Below are 23,604 nucleotides of genomic sequence, written 5' to 3'. Positions count from 1 at the left end.
GAGTTGTACTCCTAGAACACTGCATCCCATTAAAGGCTGCCAGAGTCCATCAATTAAAGCATGTTCTTTTTATTAGTTAAATAAGTTTAAAGCATCACGTTTGCATTCCCAAAATGTAACCAAAGAATGTGGCAGCATGGCGTGTTTCTCAGCGTTCCCGTTGCTTGTTCACATGATAGGCCCCATTCACAAAGCGTTTTCACATGGAATATATGTGTGCTCACAAATTGTGATTTCCATTCAAATGCACAAATGGCATTTTTGTTCTCACCTGGATCTGAAATGCTGAATGGATTTACACTGGAGCCTGGACAGTTTGCTTTGTTTGGTTTGCTGAGAATCTATCCAGCAGTTTTTGTTAAAACAAGAAGAAAATGGGGCAACCATAGTTAGTGATATTTCTGCAGACATTGAAATCTAATTCTAGGCGTGAAATTGACTGAAGCCAGGCTGAACTAGCTGTTTATGGTTGCCATCTTGGTATCAGACCCTGCACTGAAAAAAACAAGCGGAATGGTCACATAGCATCCTCCTGGTGCATGTCTTGATCTTGGGGAGGGTAATGGTTTACCACAGGGGATTGGAATATGCCCTTTTCAATAAGGAAATGTTGATATTAGGCGACAGTATTAGTGGACCATTGGGTGGGTATACAGAATCAGGGGGTGGAGCTATACACATTTTTTGCAACCCCTGACAAAGCGTAAGAAGGGTACTGAATCACAAGTAAGTCAATTTCGGAGGCTCCCCAAAAAATGTTAAGGGCCTGTGTTGGCTTTAATTTGAGTTGGTCATCAAAACAAAAACTTATAAGCATTCTCTGGCCATGTCGTATTGTCTTCGCTCATTTTTCCTGGTTCTCTGTGGGTGTGTGTATGTTATCTGTGATGCCATGTTATATCATGTTAATATGCATTTATACGGCGCCAGACCACTGCGCTAGTAGTGTCAGAGCACCTGGGCTTTTCATGTCTCAGCAGTACACTGTTGAGAGGGATTTATGGTTGTGTTGCACACCAGAAGTTGTGAATTTCAGTGTTTTTTAGGTTTTGAATTGCAACAATATTCTTTTAAATAAATGTTCTCACTGGAATTCTAAGGTGTTTAGGACAGCCATTCCATAAATAGCATGAGCACATACATCCAATATATATAGCTGAGGGGGTGTGGGGCCCCCCCTTGGTCAATGTGTACTACTGTAAACTACTTGAATCTATTATAGTTATCAAAAAAGCAGTAGCCAATGAAGAACCCATAAGTAAAACATGTATACCATGAAATGGAATACAACTGGCTAAAGTAAGGTTATAAACAATGTATGCACAGTAAAACATACTGTCAGTGGGTGATCCGAGAATAAAAGAGGGGAACGAGTTAATAATTCTTCAAAGGAGAGAAGCAAACTGCAAAACACATTTTTGCTGAGCAAATCTATTCAGTGCCTATCAGATAAACAATTATTGATAGCACAGACACACTTTTTTTAAACCCATAGTAACCTTGATGGACCTTGGTCAACATGGAGGATACTTTGTCCAGGCCCTTGACAGGCAGGATGTCCCTTAAAGGTGTGGGATCTGTTCATAGGTGCAACTCATTGCCCCATAGGAACGAAGAACGTTTCCCAACTGCCCATTTGATGGCTAAAAACTCCCTTTCAATAGTGGAGTCATTTGTCTTGGATCCCCTGAAAACCCTTGAATCAAATGCAAAGATCAGTCCCTTTCCTTCTTCTAGTTGCAGACACACAGCTCCCAGGCCCTTACTGCTGGCGTCTGTGGTCAAAACAATTGTTGTCCATGCTTTATAATTCTTTAGCCAGAGAGCTTGTGCCTCCGCATTTATTCCTCTTCACAAGCCTTATGCCAATAAAAGACGACACCATGTTGGCGGCAATACTTGCAAAGTTGGGCACATATCTGGAATAGATTTTGGCCATTGTGCTTTGCATGCGTGGGTTCGAATGCCTTCCTCATTTCTAGTTGAAATGGCGGTGCGACAGATTCAATGACGGGGCAGAGTTCTTCATTACAGTCCAGAGGTACAATGTATGCTACCTAAAAGAGGGTTCCGTCCAATGCTGCTCCTCTCAACCATCTCCGTTCCTTCTTCACCTAACATCCTCAGGTTCTAGAAGCTCGTGCTCCGGCAAGGAATCCACCAGAAGCACGTTGGCATGACTGCCGATGCCCCAACCACATTTGGCAATCTTCCATAACTTCATTCCCCTAGAGATTTGGAGCTTGCATCCTCCCTTTGTGATGGCTGTGATATATGCTACTGTAAGGAGACGGTTTACATAAGCCACGTGTCCGGAGAGCACCACACCCTTTCGCACATTGTGTACACAAAAGATATTCTCAGAAGGTTCCCTTTCTGCAGTGGCATCCAGGTGTTGAAGACTTGTGGTTTAGAGGGTTGCCTAGAGAAATGCAAGTGGTTATGATTCATTCAAACCTTCCTTCCATCTTTTTTCAGTGTTTCTTTAGTTGCCCCAACTGAAGAGTGCATGCCCAGACATGGTTCCTGCACTTGCTGTGTCTAGAGAACCAAACTACACCCATTTTATTACTCCGAAGGATGCTAAAACATGTCTGGGGTTTCTTGTGGGGGGATGGCACCTTCCCACGTGTACCCTCGACTTGAGCCCTGCTTCTATGAGGCAAAACTATAAAGGAAGCACCTTATCTATGTTGTCCCGTTTGGTTATTTACCCACCCATTAACTGCCCATGACCATGCTCCTCACTATGGCCATTCCCACCCACTACCTACCCCTCCCCGCCCAAAACACCCTCCTCCTGGGGTCTCTTTTGTCTATACGCTCCTGGTGTAATAACATTGTCTTAACCAAGTTCGCCTTCAGCAGCTTGATTTACATATGTTGCTTGCAATTATGTTCTTTTAAAAACAAGCATTAAAAAAGCCAACAGTTTTGATTTGTGTTTTGATATTAGAGGCATTTTCCATGCAGCGCTATCATATGCCTAGACAACCACACCATTGTACAGCTGTTGAAATCAGATGGTCAGGTAGTACCATTTTGATAGTGTCTGGCAATTGCCTATCCCATGCCAACTCAAAAGCCAAAATGGCTGGCTTTGTCAATGCTTGATTCATCAAGCACCTGGTACTACAATAGAATTGCTGAGAATAGATGGAGGCTAAAGTTGTGCGGCTAAAAGGACTGTAACTGAACACGCATAGGTTGCCTTTGGGTCTCATTTTAGGTCTCATTAATTAAGGTGCCTCATTTGCAAGGAACAGACCTATTTTTATACGGAAACAAATTTGCTGCATCTCAACTGTGGCAATATATCGTATTCTATTGACATTTTGCGCCGTTTCGACCACAGTATAAAGCGTTGCACGCTGCCTTCAACATTACAGCACGGCAGAAAATAAAAGTCCAACAACAACAGCTCTTGATAAATGCTATTGTCTCGGGAGGATAGCTCAGGGGCAACGTGGTGCCTTGGAAGCAAGACGACATGGAGCAACATAGGTTCGATCCCTGGGTCTGCGCTTCGAAACCTTTGGGTATTAAGCGCGTTATAAATAACCTATCATATCATACCTTGTACTCACCAAAAGCATGGACCGAGCGCGTAAAGTACATGCTTTACATGTCGCTCTGATGCGTACATGCTTTACACGTCACAAAACGTTCTTAGGACAACAAAGGCGTTTATAAACAGAAATAAACTAAGTATATTAAGAGCATCTAAACGGAAGAACACTTTTTTTCACACATAAAAAAGGTTCATTTGTTTAGCCTGCAGCCACGTGGCACCAACCCTCCCCTGGCATAAGCCTTAAGGAAAAGCACATTCTTCTGAATTCTTCCGCCGCCTAAAAATGGGCGTTTATACCGAAATTAATTTGCTTTTAGCCTTAGATTTGCATCGATTTACAGACAACGAGCTACCTAGGATTTTGCAATACAAGGGTCGTGCGTCGCTCTGATGCGCCTATAAACAAATGCATCATAAACACGTACATGCAAAGGAGACATTCTCTAGTACAAAGGACCTAATGTGAAACTTTTTGATGACTCGTTCTTAATTCTTGCCACCACTTGATGGCACCAAAGAGGAAACGTGCTTCAAACAATAGAACGCTGTACAGCCCCTTCCGCTCCGTGGGCTCGCGTCTGGCTATTGGGCAGACAAGCGTGTCTTTCTTCCGCCTTATCTCCCGGCGGCTCTCGCGATCCCCCGGGCAGGTTCAAGTGCTCACGTATAGAGACCCGCGGAGATAGAAACTTCCCGGATGTCTCGCACTGGGCGAGAGGGCGCCTTCCCAGAAGAAATCAAATCGCACAAACTGAAATAGAAAGTAGAAAACTGCGCCTGGAAACACAGACTCATCTCGTCACGGCTCTGCAGATTAACACTGCCGATGAAAGGACACCCGTCACCCATTCATTGCACAAGAACGACGTCTTGATTTCATTGAACATTGTTACGGAAATACTGAATTGCATTTCGCTAATCATTGATATTAAAACAATACCTAAAATGTTACCCTTAGCCAGTGGCTTAAGGGAGGTGAGGTGGGGGCTTCTGGGGGGAGCTGCCACCCCAGTGGCTCTTCTGAGAGCCAGGCCGGGACATTTCTCAGTGGGACACCTCTCCCGTCCGGCACCTCAATGTAGGTGCCCAACGGGAAAGGTGTCCCGCTGGCAGGACGATGTCCCATGGAGCTACTGGCAGCACAGGGGCTTTCACGTTGCTTTGTCTCAGAGCAGTTCAATGTGAGCCCTTAGGCACTGATGGGAGGGAGGGTGGATTATAAGCAGGGACTTTTTGTCTCTTTAGGAATGTGACTGGGAGGGAGAGATCAGAAGTGAGAAGGGTGCATAATGTTGCAAGCTTTATGAAATAATGATGGTTTGTTAGGCGCACATTAATCTGCATGATGCTACTGGGACTTTGCATGCAGGATGGGGAGAATAAAACAAAAGCCATACTCTTATTGCTCAACATATTTCTAGGATGATGTAAATAGTGTATAGTTAGTTAACTATGAAAGGCTAGTTTATTATGTAATGTGGTTTGCTTCCAAGGCATTGCTATAAATAAAGTATTATTAAGCATATGAAATGCAAACCAAAAAAAAACTTAATAAATATCTATATCAGCTAAACCTGGGAAGATGTGCTCAGTTTTTTATATTGTCGACATCCCCGTTTCACCATTTAACCAAAGTGTGTGAACCTGGGCAAATCATTTAATCGCACTGTGTCTTCTTTGCAGCTTTGTAAGTGATTCACGTCATAGCTTATGTTAATATGTCATGCTGTTATTTAAAAAAAGCCTAATGACTAAAGAGTTGCTCCATATATAATAATAGTGCAATTTATGTATTTTGCACCACAAAGTTATTTGCCACTTGACTAATGTTTGGCAACTTATTCTAAAGTCACGCTCATGGTGCCTCCACCTATCAAAGACGGATGATGCTCCTTGCGATTTCCTTTTCTGTGAAGTCATTTACGTTGGTGCAATCCATATGCAAATTAGGAAGTTTGTATGCATTTTGCACCAGAGCGCCTGGACAGAGCTCCAATAGAGGAGTTTCCTGCATCTGTAATGATTCTGCAGTTTTATCTTTTTTTGTTATGTGTTAAAATGCCATCTTCCACTAATGTTACCAAAAAAGTAGATTGGGACATGGGTGGGCGGTTTGTGGGCACGAGTGAGACCGTATGGAATTGTGCGCACTGCTTTTGGGGGGAAAGTAGTAGGACTTTTTTTCGTGGCTTTCCACCACTCTCGAATGCTGGCTACTCCCCTGCCCATATCGTATTTTACATCCTGGAAAATCTGTCTCGGAAGAGCGTCGTGCAGAGTGCCTGAATCGATTGGATTAATTTCATTGCAAACAACTGTGACATTGGGGCGGTTTTCAATAGGCATTTCCACTTGGTGTCTAAAGGAGAGAGAGAGGGTGAGGGGTCTAGGTGTGTCCGCGCATGTGCAACTTCTGCTCTTGTATGTGGCACACAAGACGTGTCAGAATTAATACTAGTAATAGAATACTGTACGCAATCAATGCTTAAATCTAGGAATCTGAATGAAGTCTTCATTCTGATCCCGCCAGGCCTTCTCACACTTCTACCAATCCCAAATGGATAACCTGAGTACCACTGAGATGCATTATTAGAACCCACGGAAGTGGTGCCGGCCAATCTGGAATGTAGGTTTTATTAGACAATGAAAGACTGTTCTACATCAGACATCAGGGTCACTTCCCTTAGGCACCATCTTGTTTTCTAGCCAAGGGTCCCAGCAGGTCAGCTTCTCCCCGCGAAATCTCGCACCCCTCTGCACCCTCCATACACCACCTGTAACCTACACTGACCATCTGCCTCCATACCATCATTCTCCAAGGCATGCTGCTGCTCACCAGTTGCGTTGCTCGGGGGGTGGGGGGAGCTAAGGGGGCTATAGCCCCGGGTCTCTTGGTTGTAACCCCAGATAAAAGTTCAGAGAGTACAACTAAAAGGCCAGCTAGCTCTGAGTCATGACAGTCCCAACATTAGTGTAGCCCTGGATCTTTTCCAGACGTAGAAACACCCTTGTGTTGCTCACCATTAGAAGAATAGAAAAGGGACTCAATCTTAAGCTCCCTTTTCTATTTCCTGGGCGGCCATCCTCATCTGTTGTTTTCCTAAGGGAATTTTGAATGCGCCAAATGCGTGTAGAGTTTTTCCCTATACCTTCGATTTTCAGCCAGTTTGCTAGTAGCATCAATGGCCGCGGGGGTGGCCTTACGCAGCCTGTAATGGCTCTAAGCACCTGGTTTGTGGCCTCACTTTGATAGGCCTTTCACCCAGGGCTAGCTTGGTAAACCAACTGCCACAGATAATATATTTAATAAAGGCCGGCTATTCGCAGCCATAATATTTTTGCATAAAGAACTATAGTGCAAAGAAGAAATTATTATTATTATTTGGAATAATAATAATAATTACAATAATACGAGGGTGAGTGAGGACCATGTGATTATTAATAATATTATTAGTAGTCTCTTGTTTAGTAATTCGTATACAAATGAAGTGTTTTCCTATTCCGAATGCATCATCTGTGTCAGCCTCATGGTATTGTCCTCGGTGCTATGCGTTGTCTTGTGTAGGTGAATATGAATGTGTACATTCTAATAACTTAAGTATGAGAGTGCAATAACTGCCGGATAAATCGTATCACGTAATACAAATATGTATTTGGATACACAACACACCCGCAAATCCAAACAACATAACACTTGGGGCCTGATTCACAGAAGCGTTTTATAATGGCGCAATCCCATTGGAAAATGCTTGATCTGCTGGAGAAATCCCTAAATGAACCCACAGGGATTGTCATGCACGTGATGCAGCTGGGTTTGGAAGCCCCCCCAACCCCCTGGTTTCCCTCCCGTTGAAGACAAAACCTCTGCTATTTAGCAAAAGCCATGAAAGGAGGACTGCTCTTGAATGCTTTAAAATCTCTGCGCCGTGTCCTGAAGCCTCTGCCCACTTCTCACAATGGGGGTGGGATTGGCATGGAAATGATGGGCAAGTGGTCTCTGGAAGTGCAGCGGGAGGGGGACGAGAACCCAATTCAAACCATGGCTATTCAGAGCAGAGATTAGGGTTTGGGTTCATGGCTTGAAAGAGAGCATTCTTGTCCAAATGTTGGCGTACACTGCATAGGGCTATAGCAGTGATCACTCAGTTACTTACTATTTTACAGACATTCATGAATATTACCCATGAGCACTCTCACTTCGGCTCTGTAGGCAACTGTGAGAGGAGTCACGGGGCTACACTTTTTGTCACCATCACGAGAACATATCTCATTTTTTCTTCTCCAAATGATCTGCTCTCTGAGCAGTTTTGCCCATGGGCGTGGGCCTGAAAAGCACTTGCCCACCTTGGCAAAAATGGCACTCAGGGTCAGCATGGAACACACCACAGGCCTCTGACCCTCAAACGATGACCTAAGCAAAATGCCAAGTCTTGAGCAAAGGGGAAAGGAACAATGGGCAGACACCATTTAAAAAAGAGGAATACATGATTCACTGTGGTAAACTAGATCATTCTAATCAATATTAAATGTGTGAATGCAGGGCAGGGATGCTTCTCTGATATGCGCTGCAGACATGTTTTGCAAATACACCAGAGGGTCTTATAGGTCTTAAACGAATCAGTGAGATTTGGATTAAATTAATTAGTACATTGGAAGTAGAAGACGAATGAAGTAGTTTACTGGTGCTATTTGCATACAAAAGTAGCCAGTGCAATGGCAATAGCCAAAGGCATATAAAATAGCTCAAGGTGACCCCAATATTTTCCAAATAAAGTCACTCATCAGGCATGAGGAGCTTGGTTATTCAACAAAGGCATTACTTAGACCAGGGAGAAAAGGAGAACAGGGAGAGCGATAGAGAGCCTCTCATACCTGGACAAACAGCACATCTTGTAACTGGAAGGATGGCTAAAGACACTGGCAACATTTATGTGTCACAAAAACGATGCACTGTAGCATTATAACCAACCACTGAGGGCTGTACTGGCAGATCTATGATTGCACAATACGTGATTAACAAGAGCCATTGGCAGACGCCTATAATGAGATAGAGGGTATATACCAACAGGCGGAAGACCGATAACCCCATAGTAACATTCCATCTACTGAAGGAACATGCTTTAACTCTAGCAAAAAGAGAAACAAAGGAGATGTAACAGCAGTGGGGGAGAGATGTCTTATACAAGCCATTATAAACTCTCTGCCACTCGGCTGTCTAGAATTAAGATGCCAATGATCCAATATTCTAATAAGAACTCAAGATGTCTTATGTTTTGGTCTAAATTTAAGTTACCTTTGATCTCTAACTTTTCAACACTATAACACTGTAATAATTTAGACCATCACTTCCTAAGCTGGTTCCTTCCATGCCATATTTTACATGTATTTTGGCACTCACTCTTCAGTGTAACTTATTTCTGGCATCATGCCCTTCATATGTGCTAATTTGCTATCTGGTGGTTTATGGGGTTCTGTCAACGGCCTCACTGAATGCCGCCAGTTCCATTAAAAATACACATTGCAGAAGACACCTCTAGCAGAATACAAGCCACGGAGGATCACTTTGAGCAAGTTACAGCAGGCACCTCTAGCAAAATACAAGCCAGAGAACATTGATTTTAGGCCGATTACAGCAGACATATCTAACGGAATGCAAGGCAGGGCGCATTGCTTTTAGGCATGTTACAGCAGACATATCTACCAGAATGCAAGGCAGGGAGTATGGTGTTGGCCAAGTTACAGTAGGCACATCTAGCAGAAAACAAGCCAGACAACATTGCTATTAGGCAGATTACAGCAGATACATGTAACAGAATGCAAGCCAGGGAGCATTGCTTTTTGGCTATTTATAGCAGATAGCTCTAACAGAATGCAAGCCAGGGAGCATTGCTTTTTGGAAATTTACAGTAGATAGCTCTAACAGAATGCAAGCCAGCGAACATCCCCTTTGGGCAATTTACAGCAGATACCTCTTACAACAGACATGCAAGGGAATATCATCTTTCGTTTTCAAATATTGCAGTTCAATGGTTACAAATATGTATTCAATTCAGCAATGAGTGGCTGTTGCTGATGCAGTAAGGCACTGAGGCCTAGGAATAGCACTAACTTTAGTCTTAGACCAACAACATAGTAGGCCTGCAGTTGTAGCCCTGGTTTTCTTACTGTACCTTACATAAACATACTGGAAAAGCAAACGTAGACAAGCAATGTATAGATATGCAAGCCAACCTTTCTCCACTACTGCTGCCTGCTGTCCTGGCTCTGGCAGTGCCTAACGTCCAGTCCTCCATGCCGAGAGAAACAGCGCTGAAAACAAAGAGTGCCAAAACAAGAGCACTTTAAGTAATGCTTCAGAAAGCATGCATTTAGCATTTGCTGAAAGAGCGCGGATCATACATAATGACATGTCTGCATGATAAATCACAGTCTTTCCAGGCCATGGCCAGGTCATCGCGGCATGTCGGAGCATTCCGAGCTGTCTAACGCTGTCCCCAGTGCACTCTCCTCTCCGAGTCTCGGTTTTCCATGAACGAATGCTCTACAGTGCACTTAGAGGGCAGCCTGCCAATCGACACAGGGAGAATGCCCTTTGATTGCATAGGCTTTGGTGACTGTCAGAGAAACCTGCAGGGTTAGTAGATTTCACGCCAGACGAGCAGCCATTATTCTGATCACAATGAAAGTCAATTTGAAGAAGGATAGAAACGACGACATCTTCTTCACTTATTCAAAAGCACACTTTAAAGGGTACAGCTATGAGCATAGATAGCACACAAAGCTAAAATGGGCAGCATTCTTTGATCATTTCGAAAATTGACCCCCTCCACTACACGTCGCAGACATCATAATGCAGTTGCACACCTCAGAGCCAGTACTGCTTCGCCCGCCACCCTTCCCCACTCCCCCCGCCACGAGTGCCCCTTCCACCCTGCACAGACTCTTCGATGCCTTCTCAGCACCAACAGATGTGATCAGCAAGCGCCTAGACATCTGAATCAAGATCTAGAATGGCCAAGCTTGGCATCTTGCTCATTGACCTATCATCATGCACCTTATTGCCATGTCTCTCAGTCATGGTGAGCTCCTCTGTACTCTGTATTCTACTGTTGTGCACGTGCTTCTAGGAGAATGTGTGAAACACTGTGTTGAGGCTATGGGGATGCTGCCTGTTTCTGTCTGAAGGAAGGCACGATAGTGTAGGCTTGCATAGGAAAGAGAGAATGTTAAATAAAGCACATATGCACACAATTCTGAGAGATGACAGAATGGGTGCGAGGTGTATGAGTGATGCCAGGTGTATGGTATGGTATTGTTTATTTATATAGCGCCTATACACAGGCAAGTGTTTCAAAGCGCTCAAGGAGGGCTGGAACACAGGGAAAATACAACTGTCATTCAGAGCCCTTGAAAATCTGAAACGATAATAGTCTGCACATGCAGAGTAAGTGCATAAAATACATTTAACAGTATGGGATATAGAAAATAGGCCTGACAGCGATTCTGCAATTTGAACAGTACAATTAGGAGTGAATACAGGGAAGAAACAGACAAACGATCTTCAGGCGTGGCGCGTACGGATCGAGCAAGTGCACCGGGGGTCACAGGGAGTGGAGGGTCAAGTGCCCCCGGTCGGTTGAGACTGGGGTAAGTGCAGAGAGAGCCACTCTCTTGTGTTAATTTCTCAGAGCGTTGAGTGTGAGTGGGGTGTAGGGCCCTGAGGCAAGTGCGAGAGAGGCCTGGCGGGGGTGTAGACTCTGAGCTACACCCGGCGGCCAGTCAGCATGCTGTAAGGAATGGGAGGGAGAGAGGGAAAGGACAGAGAACTAGGATAGCAGGGTAGAGGGCGAGAGGAGGAAGAGGAGAAGAGGAAGGTCTTGAGGAGTTCCTGGAATTTCAAGAGATCTGGCTCAAGATGTAGGGTGGCTGGGAGGCTACTTCAGAGGGAGACACCTGCTGAGGGTAAGGATCTCCCACCAAATCTCTGCTTGGAGAACCGGCTCATTCACAGAAGGCTGCCACTAGCAGGTGTGATGAACCAGGGCAGGGTTTTAAAATTACAATAACACTTGACAAGTGGAGAGAGGGCAGCATAGTGGGACAGTCCCGGCAAAATAAATGGACGCCTGGTCACCCTTTTCCCCTCGGGCCATTATATTTGTTTGAAACAGGGGCCCTTCCCTTTCCAGCTATTCAGGGACTAGTGCCAGCCGAATGGCAGGCGGGCAAAAGGCAACAGTGTTGTGCTCTGATAACTTGTCCTACTAACGGACTCAGGGCCTGCCTTAGAAGCCGCAGCACCCCGGGCAGCAAATCAAAAACATGCCACACCCCCCGTGCGCCCTTAGTCGTGTGGCAGGTGTGTGGGGGGAGCACCACATTTTTCAATAGGGACGGCAGGCGCCCTATTGTTATTAAATATGCTTTTAATTTCAATTGGGCGCATGCCGCGTCTTCTTCCACCACGCCAGCTTAGGGGAGACCTTGCAAGACTCCCCCAAGCTCGAGGGGTCTAATGATAGGGTGCCCCAGGTGGCCGCCCGGCCTGCTCGGCCCTAAAGCTGGCTCTGAACAGACTAATGGTTGTCTGGCTAGAGACTGGATACCAACACGCTTTAAAGGGAGACCCCACTCATGGCTAATGATTGCAAGGGAGCCCCCATGCTTCCACCCATAACTACCCGAACCCCCCACTCTTGTGTTGATGCACAGGAGCAAGACCGACGCTGACCAAAGGCAGGGTCGGACTGGGAATAAAATTATCTTGGCCCCCAATGAAAAAGTGGCCCACAGTGGCTAGTAGCAATTCCTTTTTTTGTGACTGGCTGAATGGTACCCAAGGGGACGGTTTTTGATCAAATGTAATGCAAAATGTGCAATTTAAAGAATATGTATTCAGCATCACTGGACAAAACTATTAGCCGCATAGTGAAGACACTCATCACATTGGCCATACCGGGGCCCACTTTGATCAAATAAAACGGGCCCTCACTAGCAGTTTGAGTTTTTGGTTGAGCTTTCCCGTATAGTCTAGTCCGAGCCTGACCGCGTCTGACGCAGGAGAATGCTTCCCTCTGGCCGCAGTCTCTGGGCGGGATCAAAACACATCAGCGCAGTTGTCTAATATTTTAGTTGAACAGCGCGAGACTTAAGTGTTATGCAGTTCTGTGATCTTCGTCTAAACTGTACAGGGAAACCTTTCCAGAGAGGGAACGGCCCATTTAAGTGCTGTGGACTGAGGAGGGGCACCCATTCCTGTTCAGGGTCAGCTGCAGAGGGGAATACAAACACTGCCTGAAATCTCTTTGAAATCCGATCCCCGGGCCATGTGTATAGACAAGCATCACACAACCTTAAAAGAAAGGCGGTACCTGCCCGGCCCTTTAGAAACGACATGAGTGGAATACTGTAAGACAAGTGGTGCGAGAACGCTGAAAGAACACTCTCATCAGGGAGTACACACTATTGTGAGTGTTGTGGTCTGGTTGTATACAGCACTTCATGCTGGACTCTGTCGTTATCATCCAGTCCAATGGTCCTCAATGTATCCATGTGTTTATAACGAATGCATTAATAACGAACACATTTTTAAAGAATTAAAAAGAACGAAAAAGTGACCCATTATTTTCTCTTTTTTAATTTGGGGTATCCACCACCAAACCAGCTGTTTCCTTAGCTTTATTATTCCTCTCCAACCCTCCCCCGTCCTTTTTGATCCCTTGCCCCACCCTCCATATATACTTTTAACCCAAAATTCGAAATTATTTCGTTTTTTCCCCGTTATTAAAGTTGTTCGTTTTTTACATTGTGTTATACTCCCTGTATACCGATTACTCGGCCTAGGAAGGATAAAGGACTGAGGCGGAGCGGTCAGGATTCGAACTTGAAAACTCTAGGGTTCCTCTCTATTGGAGGCGAGAGCTTACCCCGAGGCTTAGGAATGTTGGGAATGCCTGAATGATTACCAGCACTGTACTAGGTAGCTGAATACATACTAATTAAAACATGTTGCCTTGTGGCCACTTCAAAGCGCTTGGCAACCTTCTGGGTGATGTTTTATAAACAGTAAATTCCCAAAGGGAGTGCTGATATTTTTTTAATGTGCAGTTCAGCAGATTCCAATGTTTAACAAATAGCTTCATCAGTTATAATGCAACAATCATTAGCACTCTCCATTGTGTGATGACCAATCAGGATGCAGCTCTGCTGCATTCATCTGTGTTGGCTTTATACTGCCCGTGTCCCATTACCTGCCATGTATTCCCACAACCTCTCCTGTGCCTCCAGCCCAGCCATTGTATCTGCGCTCCCCCTCTGGCGTCTGCCCTCTTGTTGCCCTCTCTGCATCCTCCTTTCTGCCACAGTAAACTTGTTATTTCATCGGCTCATTTCGCAGGCACCCACCACTTTCTCTCTGCACCCAGCAACTTGCCCCTTTTTTTTAGTTTGGGCTATTAGGTGTCGCTTGCGCCACCTGTAACCCGAAATTATTGCATCAGAGCACAGATCGGGAGAAATGGCATATGAGGAGTGGCACACAGCCTGTCGGTGTTGTTTGGGTATGTGCCCACCGTTTGACTGCCAATAACCATGCAAATCCCCCAGTTCCTGCCCAAAACACCTCCTTATGGGAACTCTTCAGCGCGATTTGTTCAAGCCTTACCATCAAACTTTGCACAAGTGCCTGCCAGTGTTTTTTCAAAGCAGTCTTCTGACAGTTAATGAATTAATTGAAGCTGTAAACCTGCTGCGGCCGTCATAAAAATCTCTTAACCAGGTCTACCTTCAGCCACTCGATTTATAAGCACTATGTGTGTCCTTCACTGAAGTCCTGTTAAACACAATCACTGGCAAAGGCAATAGTTTTGGCTTATATAAAAGTATTAGGCATTTGCCAGATACTGCTATTAGGTACTTGCACCATTTTGCACCTGCTACCATCAATAGCCAGTTACAAGCACTAGGGCAGCGCCTGGCAACTGCCTTTCCCATGCCTACACAAAGCCCAGAGAGTTGGCATTCCCAATGCTAGCCTATCTTGAGAGGAGGAGGCAGATTGGGGTTGTGCGGTGGGGCAGTAAACACATTGTCCTTGCAACCCTTTGATGCTGTATAAGGGGAAGTGGAATGCCAGCCCTCTCCCGCCCGGTTGCTCTACACTAAGTGAGCCATGCGCTCCCTGACAGTGCACTTCTCACTTTCTAGAGCTGTTTTAAAAACCTGCAACCATCGCCAAGCGCCCAGCTCTGCCAGGTACCTATGGCATTAATGGCCGCTGTAGCAGGCTGACCTATCACGTGACAGGCCTCATCTTCGCTTGGTCTAGCCCACTTAGGTAGCAGGCCATTATCAGCCAGATCAAGCTCTGGCAGTGGTCATTAATGCATCATTATAATATTGGCGGCCTATTGTAAACAACGGGACCGCAGAAGGCCTTAATGAATATTATGACCCCTTACTCTTGTTATTCACCCTCATATTCTCCTCAGGCCGATAATTCTGATGTGGACAAATAACGCCTGGCGCAGCCCCACCGTAAGGGCTGTATTGCAACAGAACATAATCCTATCAAGTGCACAGTGTGAAACAATGCATCTTTTTTTCTCTTCACCTACAACCTTAATACCAACCACGAACACAGAATCGAAATCATAACTCACTCAGCATAGGTCCTGTCCCGGTGATGTAAGCAAAGTGAGCCCTGTTCACTACACATAGTCCAACCAATGGCAAAGCATGACACATCCTGTGCTATATGCATGTAAACCAGACCACTCAGCGCACAGGGATTGTGCGCTTGCAACAAAAAAAAGTAAAACATGTATACGTTTGAAGTCTGACATGCCATCAAAAACGTGCACAATTTAATGTTTTACGTGCCAGTCACTCATTTGATTTGTAAACCCCTCACATCCGTTAAATGATAGAGCTCCCACAATCAGGCACAATAAGGACACCAGCGCTGAAGTTCTTTTGCGACTTCAACAGCAAACTATGACTCTTATAATTAAGCAGAAAGGCAGCAAAAATGAATTTCGAAGCAACATTTGCTTCATCTTTCTGCAAACGTTTGAAATCAATGCCCCCATATCCTGAAGGGGTCTACGGTATTACAACCAAGTCAATTAATTCGTGATAATTTACTTTGTTGCAATCACTTCGATTTTTTTTTAAATTATTTTATTTGCTTGTGGGGGCAAACCCCCTTCCCTACCACTCCTACTCCAAGCCCCCCCTCCCCGTGTTACCCTTTCCCCCTTAAATACATGGCCCAAATTCGAATTAAATCAAAGTGTTTGCAACAAAGTAAATTAGCAGGAAGTAACTGATTTCATTAAAACCACAGGAGACCATCCTAAAGGCCGGATAGATGTATCGAGATATTATCGAGATATTAGTTGTGAACAGGCAAACATGGCCAGCCTACATCTAGAGAATGCTGTGGATATCAGGTCACATTTTACCCTATTTTTCTTAGAATTAAAATATATTATGGTAACATTTTTACTGTTTTATAACCAGGAAGTCACTGCCATAATGTTTAAAGCTAACATCAAAGCGAGTAGTTCCAAAAGCCTGACTCACTCTCCGGCGCGCAGCAGCCAGATTCCATGGGCAGGTAAGATACATGTAGATTCCATGGGCAGGCAAGATACATGCAGATTCCATGGGCAGGTAAGATACATGTAGATTCCATGGGCAGGCAAGATACATGCAGATTCCATGGGCAGGTAAGATACATGTAGATTCCATGGGCAGGCAAGATACATGCAGATTCCATGGGCAGGTAAGATATATGTAGATTCCATGGGCAGGTAAGATATATGTAGATTCCATGGGGAGGTAAGATATATGTAGATTCCATGGGCAGGCAAGATACATGCAGATTCCATGGGCAGGTAAGATATATGTAGATTCCATGGGCAGGTAAGATATATGTAGATTCCATGGGCAGGCAAGATACATGCAGATTCCATGGGCAGGCAAGATACATGTAGCTCAGGGCCCTTTAAAGTGAAGGTGGGGTTTGGTCTCTGGCTTCTATGGGAGAAATACCTGGACCTGGGAGATCTTCTGGGAGACTTATGGATGACCCACCCAGTTTTTGGGTGACTCAAGTCCTATTGGGCAGAAGCTGGGCTCTTCTGGAGCTCTCACCCCCTTCCATGCATCTATCCTTCACCTCCAGTTCCCCCCTTCTCCAATCAAGATGGTCACTGAGTATTCCTGGGACTCACGGATGTGCCAAGTCAGTTTACCACAGACCTACCCCCCTGGGACGTTGGAGGATGGATTGTTAGGGCGCAGGGTGGTTATAAAACAGAATTCCTGCAAAGTAAGAGGCTACCACTTTTCAAAAGCATGGGCTGAAGTACGTTTGAGGGTGCACAAGACACTTAGTTGAAGGGGAGATCATCTGTGTGTAGTGGATTTTAATGGCAAAGGCATGGACATTAGAGACTACCAGAGTGGGTGGCCCAGGTGGTTGGTTACTGTACATTGAATCCCATGGAGAATGCACCATGTGACAAAAGTTACAATTAATAGAGTTCCCAGATCATTTCTCTTTGTATCAGATTCAAACAGCAGCTTGAGTCCCCTCCCCAACAACAGGTGGTGGGAAATTGAGCTCATTTTGAATGAATGGGCAGGCTTTCGATGAGGCCTGGGCTGAGAATCATCACAGAACAAAGTAAAGAAAGCGACAAGCAATGTTACTCAAGATGCCTCTGAATCATCATTTTACTCAACGTTAGATCTCATGACCGCCAAGAGGACACTATGGTGAACCCTAAGGAAAAGGCGCTGGTGGATGGGGGAGTGTGTCGTGGACTCACCGCAGAACTGTTGGTGACTCACTGAAATTCAAAAGGTCAGCCGGAGAGAGTTAAACAATCTGGACACTGCACATGCCGTGCTGGGCCACAAGGACCTGGGGCAACACTTGCATCTGGACTAGCAAGGACCGACCAGGGACCGACTGCGGCCGATATTCACTAGGGGTAGGTCAAGGAGCAAGTCAGCGATGTATCTGAAGTAGGATCCCCATTCTATAAGAGTTGCAACGTCCCTTCCCGCATCGAGAGCCAACATTCACCTCTCGCAAACAATCCTTTTGGCCCTTTTGACTCATTTGCAAACAAATCTAATCATTATTGCATTTATAGAGCACACTAAAACCAGAGGCATCTAGGCGCTAGTTACACGGTCAGGCAGACTGAGAAGGTCGAAACCAGAAGGTTCAACTCATCCAATTAATTGAAGAGCTGGGCTTTTAAGTGATTTCTGAAGACCCATTAGGATGGTTCCGAGCGAAGGGAAAGGGGCAGTAACGGGAAAATGGATAGACAATGAATCCACTTTTTTGTGGCTAGGCCTTATCAGGCCCATTTATGAGACACATCACTCAGTGTAACATTCCCCCACACTTCCCCCTCACCTCATGCACACGCTTCGGACATGGGACATGTTCATGGTCAGAACACATCAAGCACTTGACAAGCAGAAGGCATGGGCCAATCAGCCGAGTTCTCGACATCTGAGAAACAAGGTCCGCCCACTGGGCAGAAGGGGATACCAACATTGCCATTACCAGCCGCCTCAGATTGCAGCAGTCCTGGGGTTCGGATACTGAAGGATCAACAAGCAGAAGCGTTGCCTTGTCCTCTGCGAACCTCAGTCAAGTCTCTGATGCAACGATTGCTAAGTATCCACGGATGCCCTCTTCTGCCAGGCGGTCTGACGGGGCTGGCAGGACTGGTGCTGGCCATTGGTCAGGTCCTGACCCAAAACCCACACAGAGCCACGCCGAGGGAGGCTTCCTCGTCCCTAATAATATCTGTAGAGAGCCGAGGTTTGGCAAGAAATCGCGCCACTCGGAAGATCAGAAGAATGGGACCTGCCCCAAAAAGTCAGCAGTTCTGAACCCCTGAAACCACTCCAGAAGCCACCTTCATTAGCAAGAGTCCACGCCTTCTGCGTAATGGTCATTCAGTAGACTCTGTTTGAAAATGTAGGACAAAACGTGAAGTACACCCTTAAGCGGTGAATCAAAAGCGCATCCACTCTCACACCCCTTTCCCGAGAGTTTTTTTTTTTAACGCTGTAGCTCCTGTAGGATTTGAAAGAGAGCTTCTCTGTATTGTTAAAGACTTTGCTAGCGTTGCACTAAGGTGCCTCTAATGCTTAAGACAACAACTTCTGAACACCAGACTTCGGCAAGGCCTTTCTAGCAGTACACACCGTGCATTGATTTAGTGGGAATGATGACATCAGCGGATCATGCATCCTGTGCCAGTGCACCTTATTTCATAGCATGTACACAAGCAGGATACATGATGTAGAGCCCGCTAAAGGAACCAATCAAAGGTGCAAATGAAAGCACAGATTCAAGTGAGTCGAATGCTATTAGAATGATGGGTGCAATAGCTCAGTGAGTTAAGTGCTCGCTTCACAGATCTATGGGTTTATAGCTCGAATTTTCAGTAGAGTTATAGATTCATCTCCCGCCATGGCCAACTTTTCCCATTACCCGTTACCCTTACGCGGTTTATATGTCGAGTACCGTTATGCCACCTATTATTGAAGTGCTTGGACGCATCAAGGATTCAACATGAAGCACTATATAAAAGCATGACATTATTTGTAAAGAGGAAAGTGTTTGTGTTGAAATGTCTGCATCACGCAGCGTCAGTGTTCTTTTACAGAAGGAAAAAGCGGAGCCGCTTGTGAGTGGCTCACCGCCACTCGTGCGTTACTGCTCCCAGCTAGCACGCTCACTTTGTGTGCCTCACAAGCACTTTTACTGAGCATTCTGAGGCATCACCCTTGCTTATTCCATGTGCTAAGATACCACTTTTAAAGGAATCTTCCGAGCCACCACTCTTTCTTTATCTTCTGAAGAACCCCTATTCTTTAGTGTGGTGTGGCACCCCCAATACTCCCCAACCGCATGACCTGAGTCACCACTTTAAGACTAGTGTGCAAAACCCTCCAATCTCCTTTATCCTTTATTTCCTTTGAGAGCCTCTAACAACAGGGCATTAAGCAGCAATTAATGGCTTGAACCACTCACATTCATACTACAAGGCGGGGGAAACCGCTTTCTAATGTAGCCCAATGCCCCAAAGGGCTTGGCTATTAGGGGCTACATGCTAAGGTCCATAAGGCACACTAGAAATAAATACGCAGACACCAGCGTAAATAAAATAATGTATGAAAAGTAGTTTGTGTGTTGTCCTGTTTATGTTTGGGAGAGCCCATACAGCACACCATGCGGCTGGATGGAATGTTTAAGAGAGAGAAAAGGAAATGGACAAAAGAACAGAACTCCCCTGCCCAAGAATGCACTGGGCAGGGGAGAAAATAATCGCAAGAATAGTTTGAGCAAGAAAAAGAAAGGTTAGAAAAAAAGAAACAGTTGGAAAAGGAGCAGGAAAGAGAGAAAAAGCAGAGGAGAAAAAGATCTATCTGGGGGCCACTGCCTCAAGCGGTTCCCCAGGCATCTGGGTATGAACAGCGCACGGGGGAACCCCCAGAGAGGCCGCCAGGCATCTAAACTTCTCATGCCAGGGTCAGCTCGGCCATGCTAGGGCTGTGGCGGGTGTTGGCCCTTCCGAGGGCCAGTCTGGACGGGAACCAACATCATCAAGGGCCCAGGCAGTGTGCAGAGTGCTGCCTGGGCTGAAAATGAACGGCCCAGCCTAAATTGCATGGGGTGGGGGTGGCCCAGACCTGGCTGGTCCAGCCGTGCCCCCAGTCAGCTGTCTCATGGCCAGCAAGGCAGGTGTTGTAATGTAAGTCTAGTTTGGTCCTGTCCTGCTGGCCATGGATGCATGCTGGTAGAATGTTGTTGAGTGTTATGAGTGGCAGCTCAGGAGAATGTTGAGTGAGTGTTGTGAGTGAGTGATCCATGTGTGGCAGTTGAGGGCCTGAGCTGGTGATGTTAGGATGGCCGGTGGGTGTCTGTGTGATGACTTGTCCTCTACCATAACTACAAGTAACTGGATCTGTACAATTATATATATATATATATGTGTAATAAAGCCTTCCTGGACTTACCTTTGAGGCTCCACAGCTGGTCTGTGTGCTAACCTTTGAGTCCTAACCAAGCCACAACAGCGGGCCCTTTATAAAAGTTCTCCCTGTATGTCAGGAGGTGAAGAGCGGGGAAGTCTGCTATACCCAGAAGGGCAGAGCAAGTGAAGTAAAGTCTCAGGCTGGCTCGCCGGTCAGCCCAGGTGAAGAGGAGAAAGGAGAAAGGAGAAAAACCCTGTGCTGCCTCATGGGGCAGCCCAGGGAAAGGCCAGCAGCAGGCCCCTTTCTTCTCACAACACATTGCTGTGGGGGTGGGCAAAGAAACCCTAACAGGACATGGCACAAAGCTGTGACAGCAACGGCATCCCCGTTGCCATGGGGCTACCACCTGAAGGCAAAATGGTGCCTGGGTGCGGCAGCGATTCTGGCGGTGTGCCCACGGCGCAGGTGACGCTGCCTGAAGTCAAGATGGCTCCACAGGCTGCAATGGTGATGTGGCTAACAGGGCTGCCCTAAAGATTTTCAACAAGCCCCGGGCAAGGCGGTGTGTGTGGGTGGTCCCCCATCCTATCGGGCCCACCATGGAGATGAAAAGAGACAGCTGGCATGGCAATGATTGCATGTGGCACGCATGCCAACGGGGCCACCCAAAAAAGCTCAAGAAGTCCGCAGGGAGAGACAGTGATGTGGGCAGGCCCCCATGTGCACAGGGGGCCAATTGAAGACAATCAGCAAAGCGCATGCTGCACGGTGAGTGTGGGTGACCCCATGTGGTGGACAGGGTCACTCTGAAAAAAGACAATGGGCCATGCCCCATCTATCATCACGGGACAGTCCCCCAGCCAGCCCCTTCAACCAGCTATGCAGCCAGCTCTCAGTGTGCCAAAAACACCAGAGACAGCCGTAAACGGTACTGTGGAGGGGTTCACTGACTGCAGCAGTCACCCCATTGTAACAGTGTTATATGTTCTATATATAGTTTATCTCAATGTCTATATGTATATTAAAAAGTATATATTTGGGTAATGTATTAGGAAGATAAGTAGGGAATAGGGGTTTTACGGGAATGTTAAGTAGTGTAAATGCTAAGTAGGCACAGGACATTAAATATGTGTAAGAAAATTAAATAGGAAGAGGGGAGGTAGGTACCCTGGTGTGAGGCAGTGGGATAATATGGCGGCCTGCCTGAGGCCACCAGGTAAAATGGGACCACCCACAGAGGCCATCCACTGGCCTCACACTCCATGTGGGTGGTAACTGAGTTTAGGTAAGGAGTCTGATGCAACAGACTCACCCTAAGGGTCTCTGTGACCCCTCCAAGATAGGGTGAGCTGACCTAGAAGGTCCCCATTTAATTGCCGCTCAATCCATGGGAATCCTAGGGTAAAAAGGGTGAAAGGGTTAAAAGTATGAGTGTGTTTTATGAATAAAGAGGGGTTCCGTTGGATTCCTTATGAAGTTCACTCTGATGTCTGTGTCCATTGGTAATCTAAGAACTCAGAGTGTAGTCCATCTCCTGTTAACAACTATTTTATTGGGCAGTGTGTTTGGGGATAGGGGGGGGGGTTCCATGGGAGCTGTCCATGGTCTGGGTATAGTGAGTCTGCATCTTTACCTGGACAAGGACCCGAAAACAGGAACTACACTAACAACCTGGAAGAAGAACTTAGAACGTTGTGACTAAGTATGTGCTTATAATGGCCACTGGCCGTGTGCTTATATCGGCCTGGCACTACAAGCTCTTTTCTGTGTAACTGCTTGGCTATCACACAATGGCTTCCATGCTAAGAAACACTAAAGTGGGTGCTGCTTTCTCAGTAGTGAACCCCGTGACTGACCATGTGCTTATCCTGGCCTGTCACTAGCAGGTCTTTTTTGTGTCCTTGCTTGGCTATCACACCATTGCCCAGTTTGTTGTTAAGAAGCCCTAAAACTGGCGCTTCTTTCTCGGCAGTGTCGGTAGTTAAGGCCTCAGTCTTTTCCTCCCCACGTTCTTCTTCAGTTTCATGTTCCGTTCTATCCACGATTTAAAGTCATCAAGGCCCAGGCGTATTGTCGGTTATCACAAATACCCTTCCTTATCACAAAATGATAACAACATGGGAGGAATTAATGTATATGTGTGAGGGTGTGGTCTTAATATCCTTTGACCCTGTCCTTTGTTCTTGGTTTTCCTTGTACCATCTGCTTAGATGGCAACCTTCCACTTTTGTGTGACGAAACACAACTTTCTTCTGTGCCAAGACATCACCCTTTCTTCAGTTTTTTGAACTTCCTTTTAAGTTGCGGCTTGCAAGTCACCACACTCTGCCTTTTACAAGGCCACAGTAAGCAGCTCATGTTTGTGTTCTGTCTGCTCTGTTTCTGCACCGTGGTATATTCAGTGGGGTTTTTTATGGCCAGAAACAGCCAGTTCAACCCTCTTACACCCATCAACAGAATCCTGACAGGAAGGCTAATATCAGTTATGTCCTGCCCTAAAACATGTAGTATGTCCATAATAACTCCAGTATACCAAGCACATTTTCACATTTTACCTAGTGAATAATGTATCCGACAGTCTGCACCATGACATCCTGAGCCAGACTACGTGCCTTTATTGTCCAGTGGCCAGAGGTGCTTGGTCCTGAAAGAAGGAACCTTACGAATAAACTTATTTGTTCACATTTTCATTCATTTATTCAACTAATGCACCTTTCGTCCCCGAACTAACAAAACCTAGCTTCATTGCCATTCCCTGACTAACCATCTCCCCTTTAAGATCTCTTAACACCCTACACTACGCGCACACACATCCCACACACACAGCCACCACAGGCCTAGACATTAGCACATCAACACTAGCAGAGCCATGACTAGGCTCTCCTCTTTAGCTCTGTCACGCTCTCCCACATCAGCGGCTAACCAGACCCAAAGTGCAGTAGTCCATTAGATCGTGGGCTCCTCCCTATGGGTAACATACTCCCAAGTTATTCCGCCAGACCCATAGAAAG

General features: G+C 45.9%; 1 protein-coding gene across 3 annotated transcripts in view; it reads right to left on the bottom strand.

Annotated features, from left to right (window-relative positions):
- The window catches only part of CREB5 (cAMP responsive element binding protein 5), a 1,617,326-nt gene that overhangs the window by 382,513 nt on the left and 1,211,209 nt on the right, over window positions 1-23,604 (bottom strand). Inside the window, exon 2 of one of the 3 annotated variants that reach the window (XM_069648242.1) lies at window positions 9,806-9,883. The exons of the other annotated variants lie outside the window; for them this stretch is intronic. Within the exon in view, the coding sequence (XP_069504343.1) occupies window positions 9,806-9,883 (78 nt within the window). The remainder of the gene's footprint in view (window positions 1-9,805; window positions 9,884-23,604) is intronic. 3 annotated transcript variants of the gene reach the window in all.

Source organism: Ambystoma mexicanum, chromosome 2q (assembly GCF_040938575.1).
Source record: "Ambystoma mexicanum isolate Mex_15411 chromosome 2q, UKY_AmexF1_1, whole genome shotgun sequence".
NCBI classification, from domain to species: domain Eukaryota; kingdom Metazoa; phylum Chordata; class Amphibia; order Caudata; family Ambystomatidae; genus Ambystoma; species Ambystoma mexicanum.
Note: the sequence above shows the minus strand (reverse complement) of the source record. Positions and strands in the feature narration are given on the sequence as shown.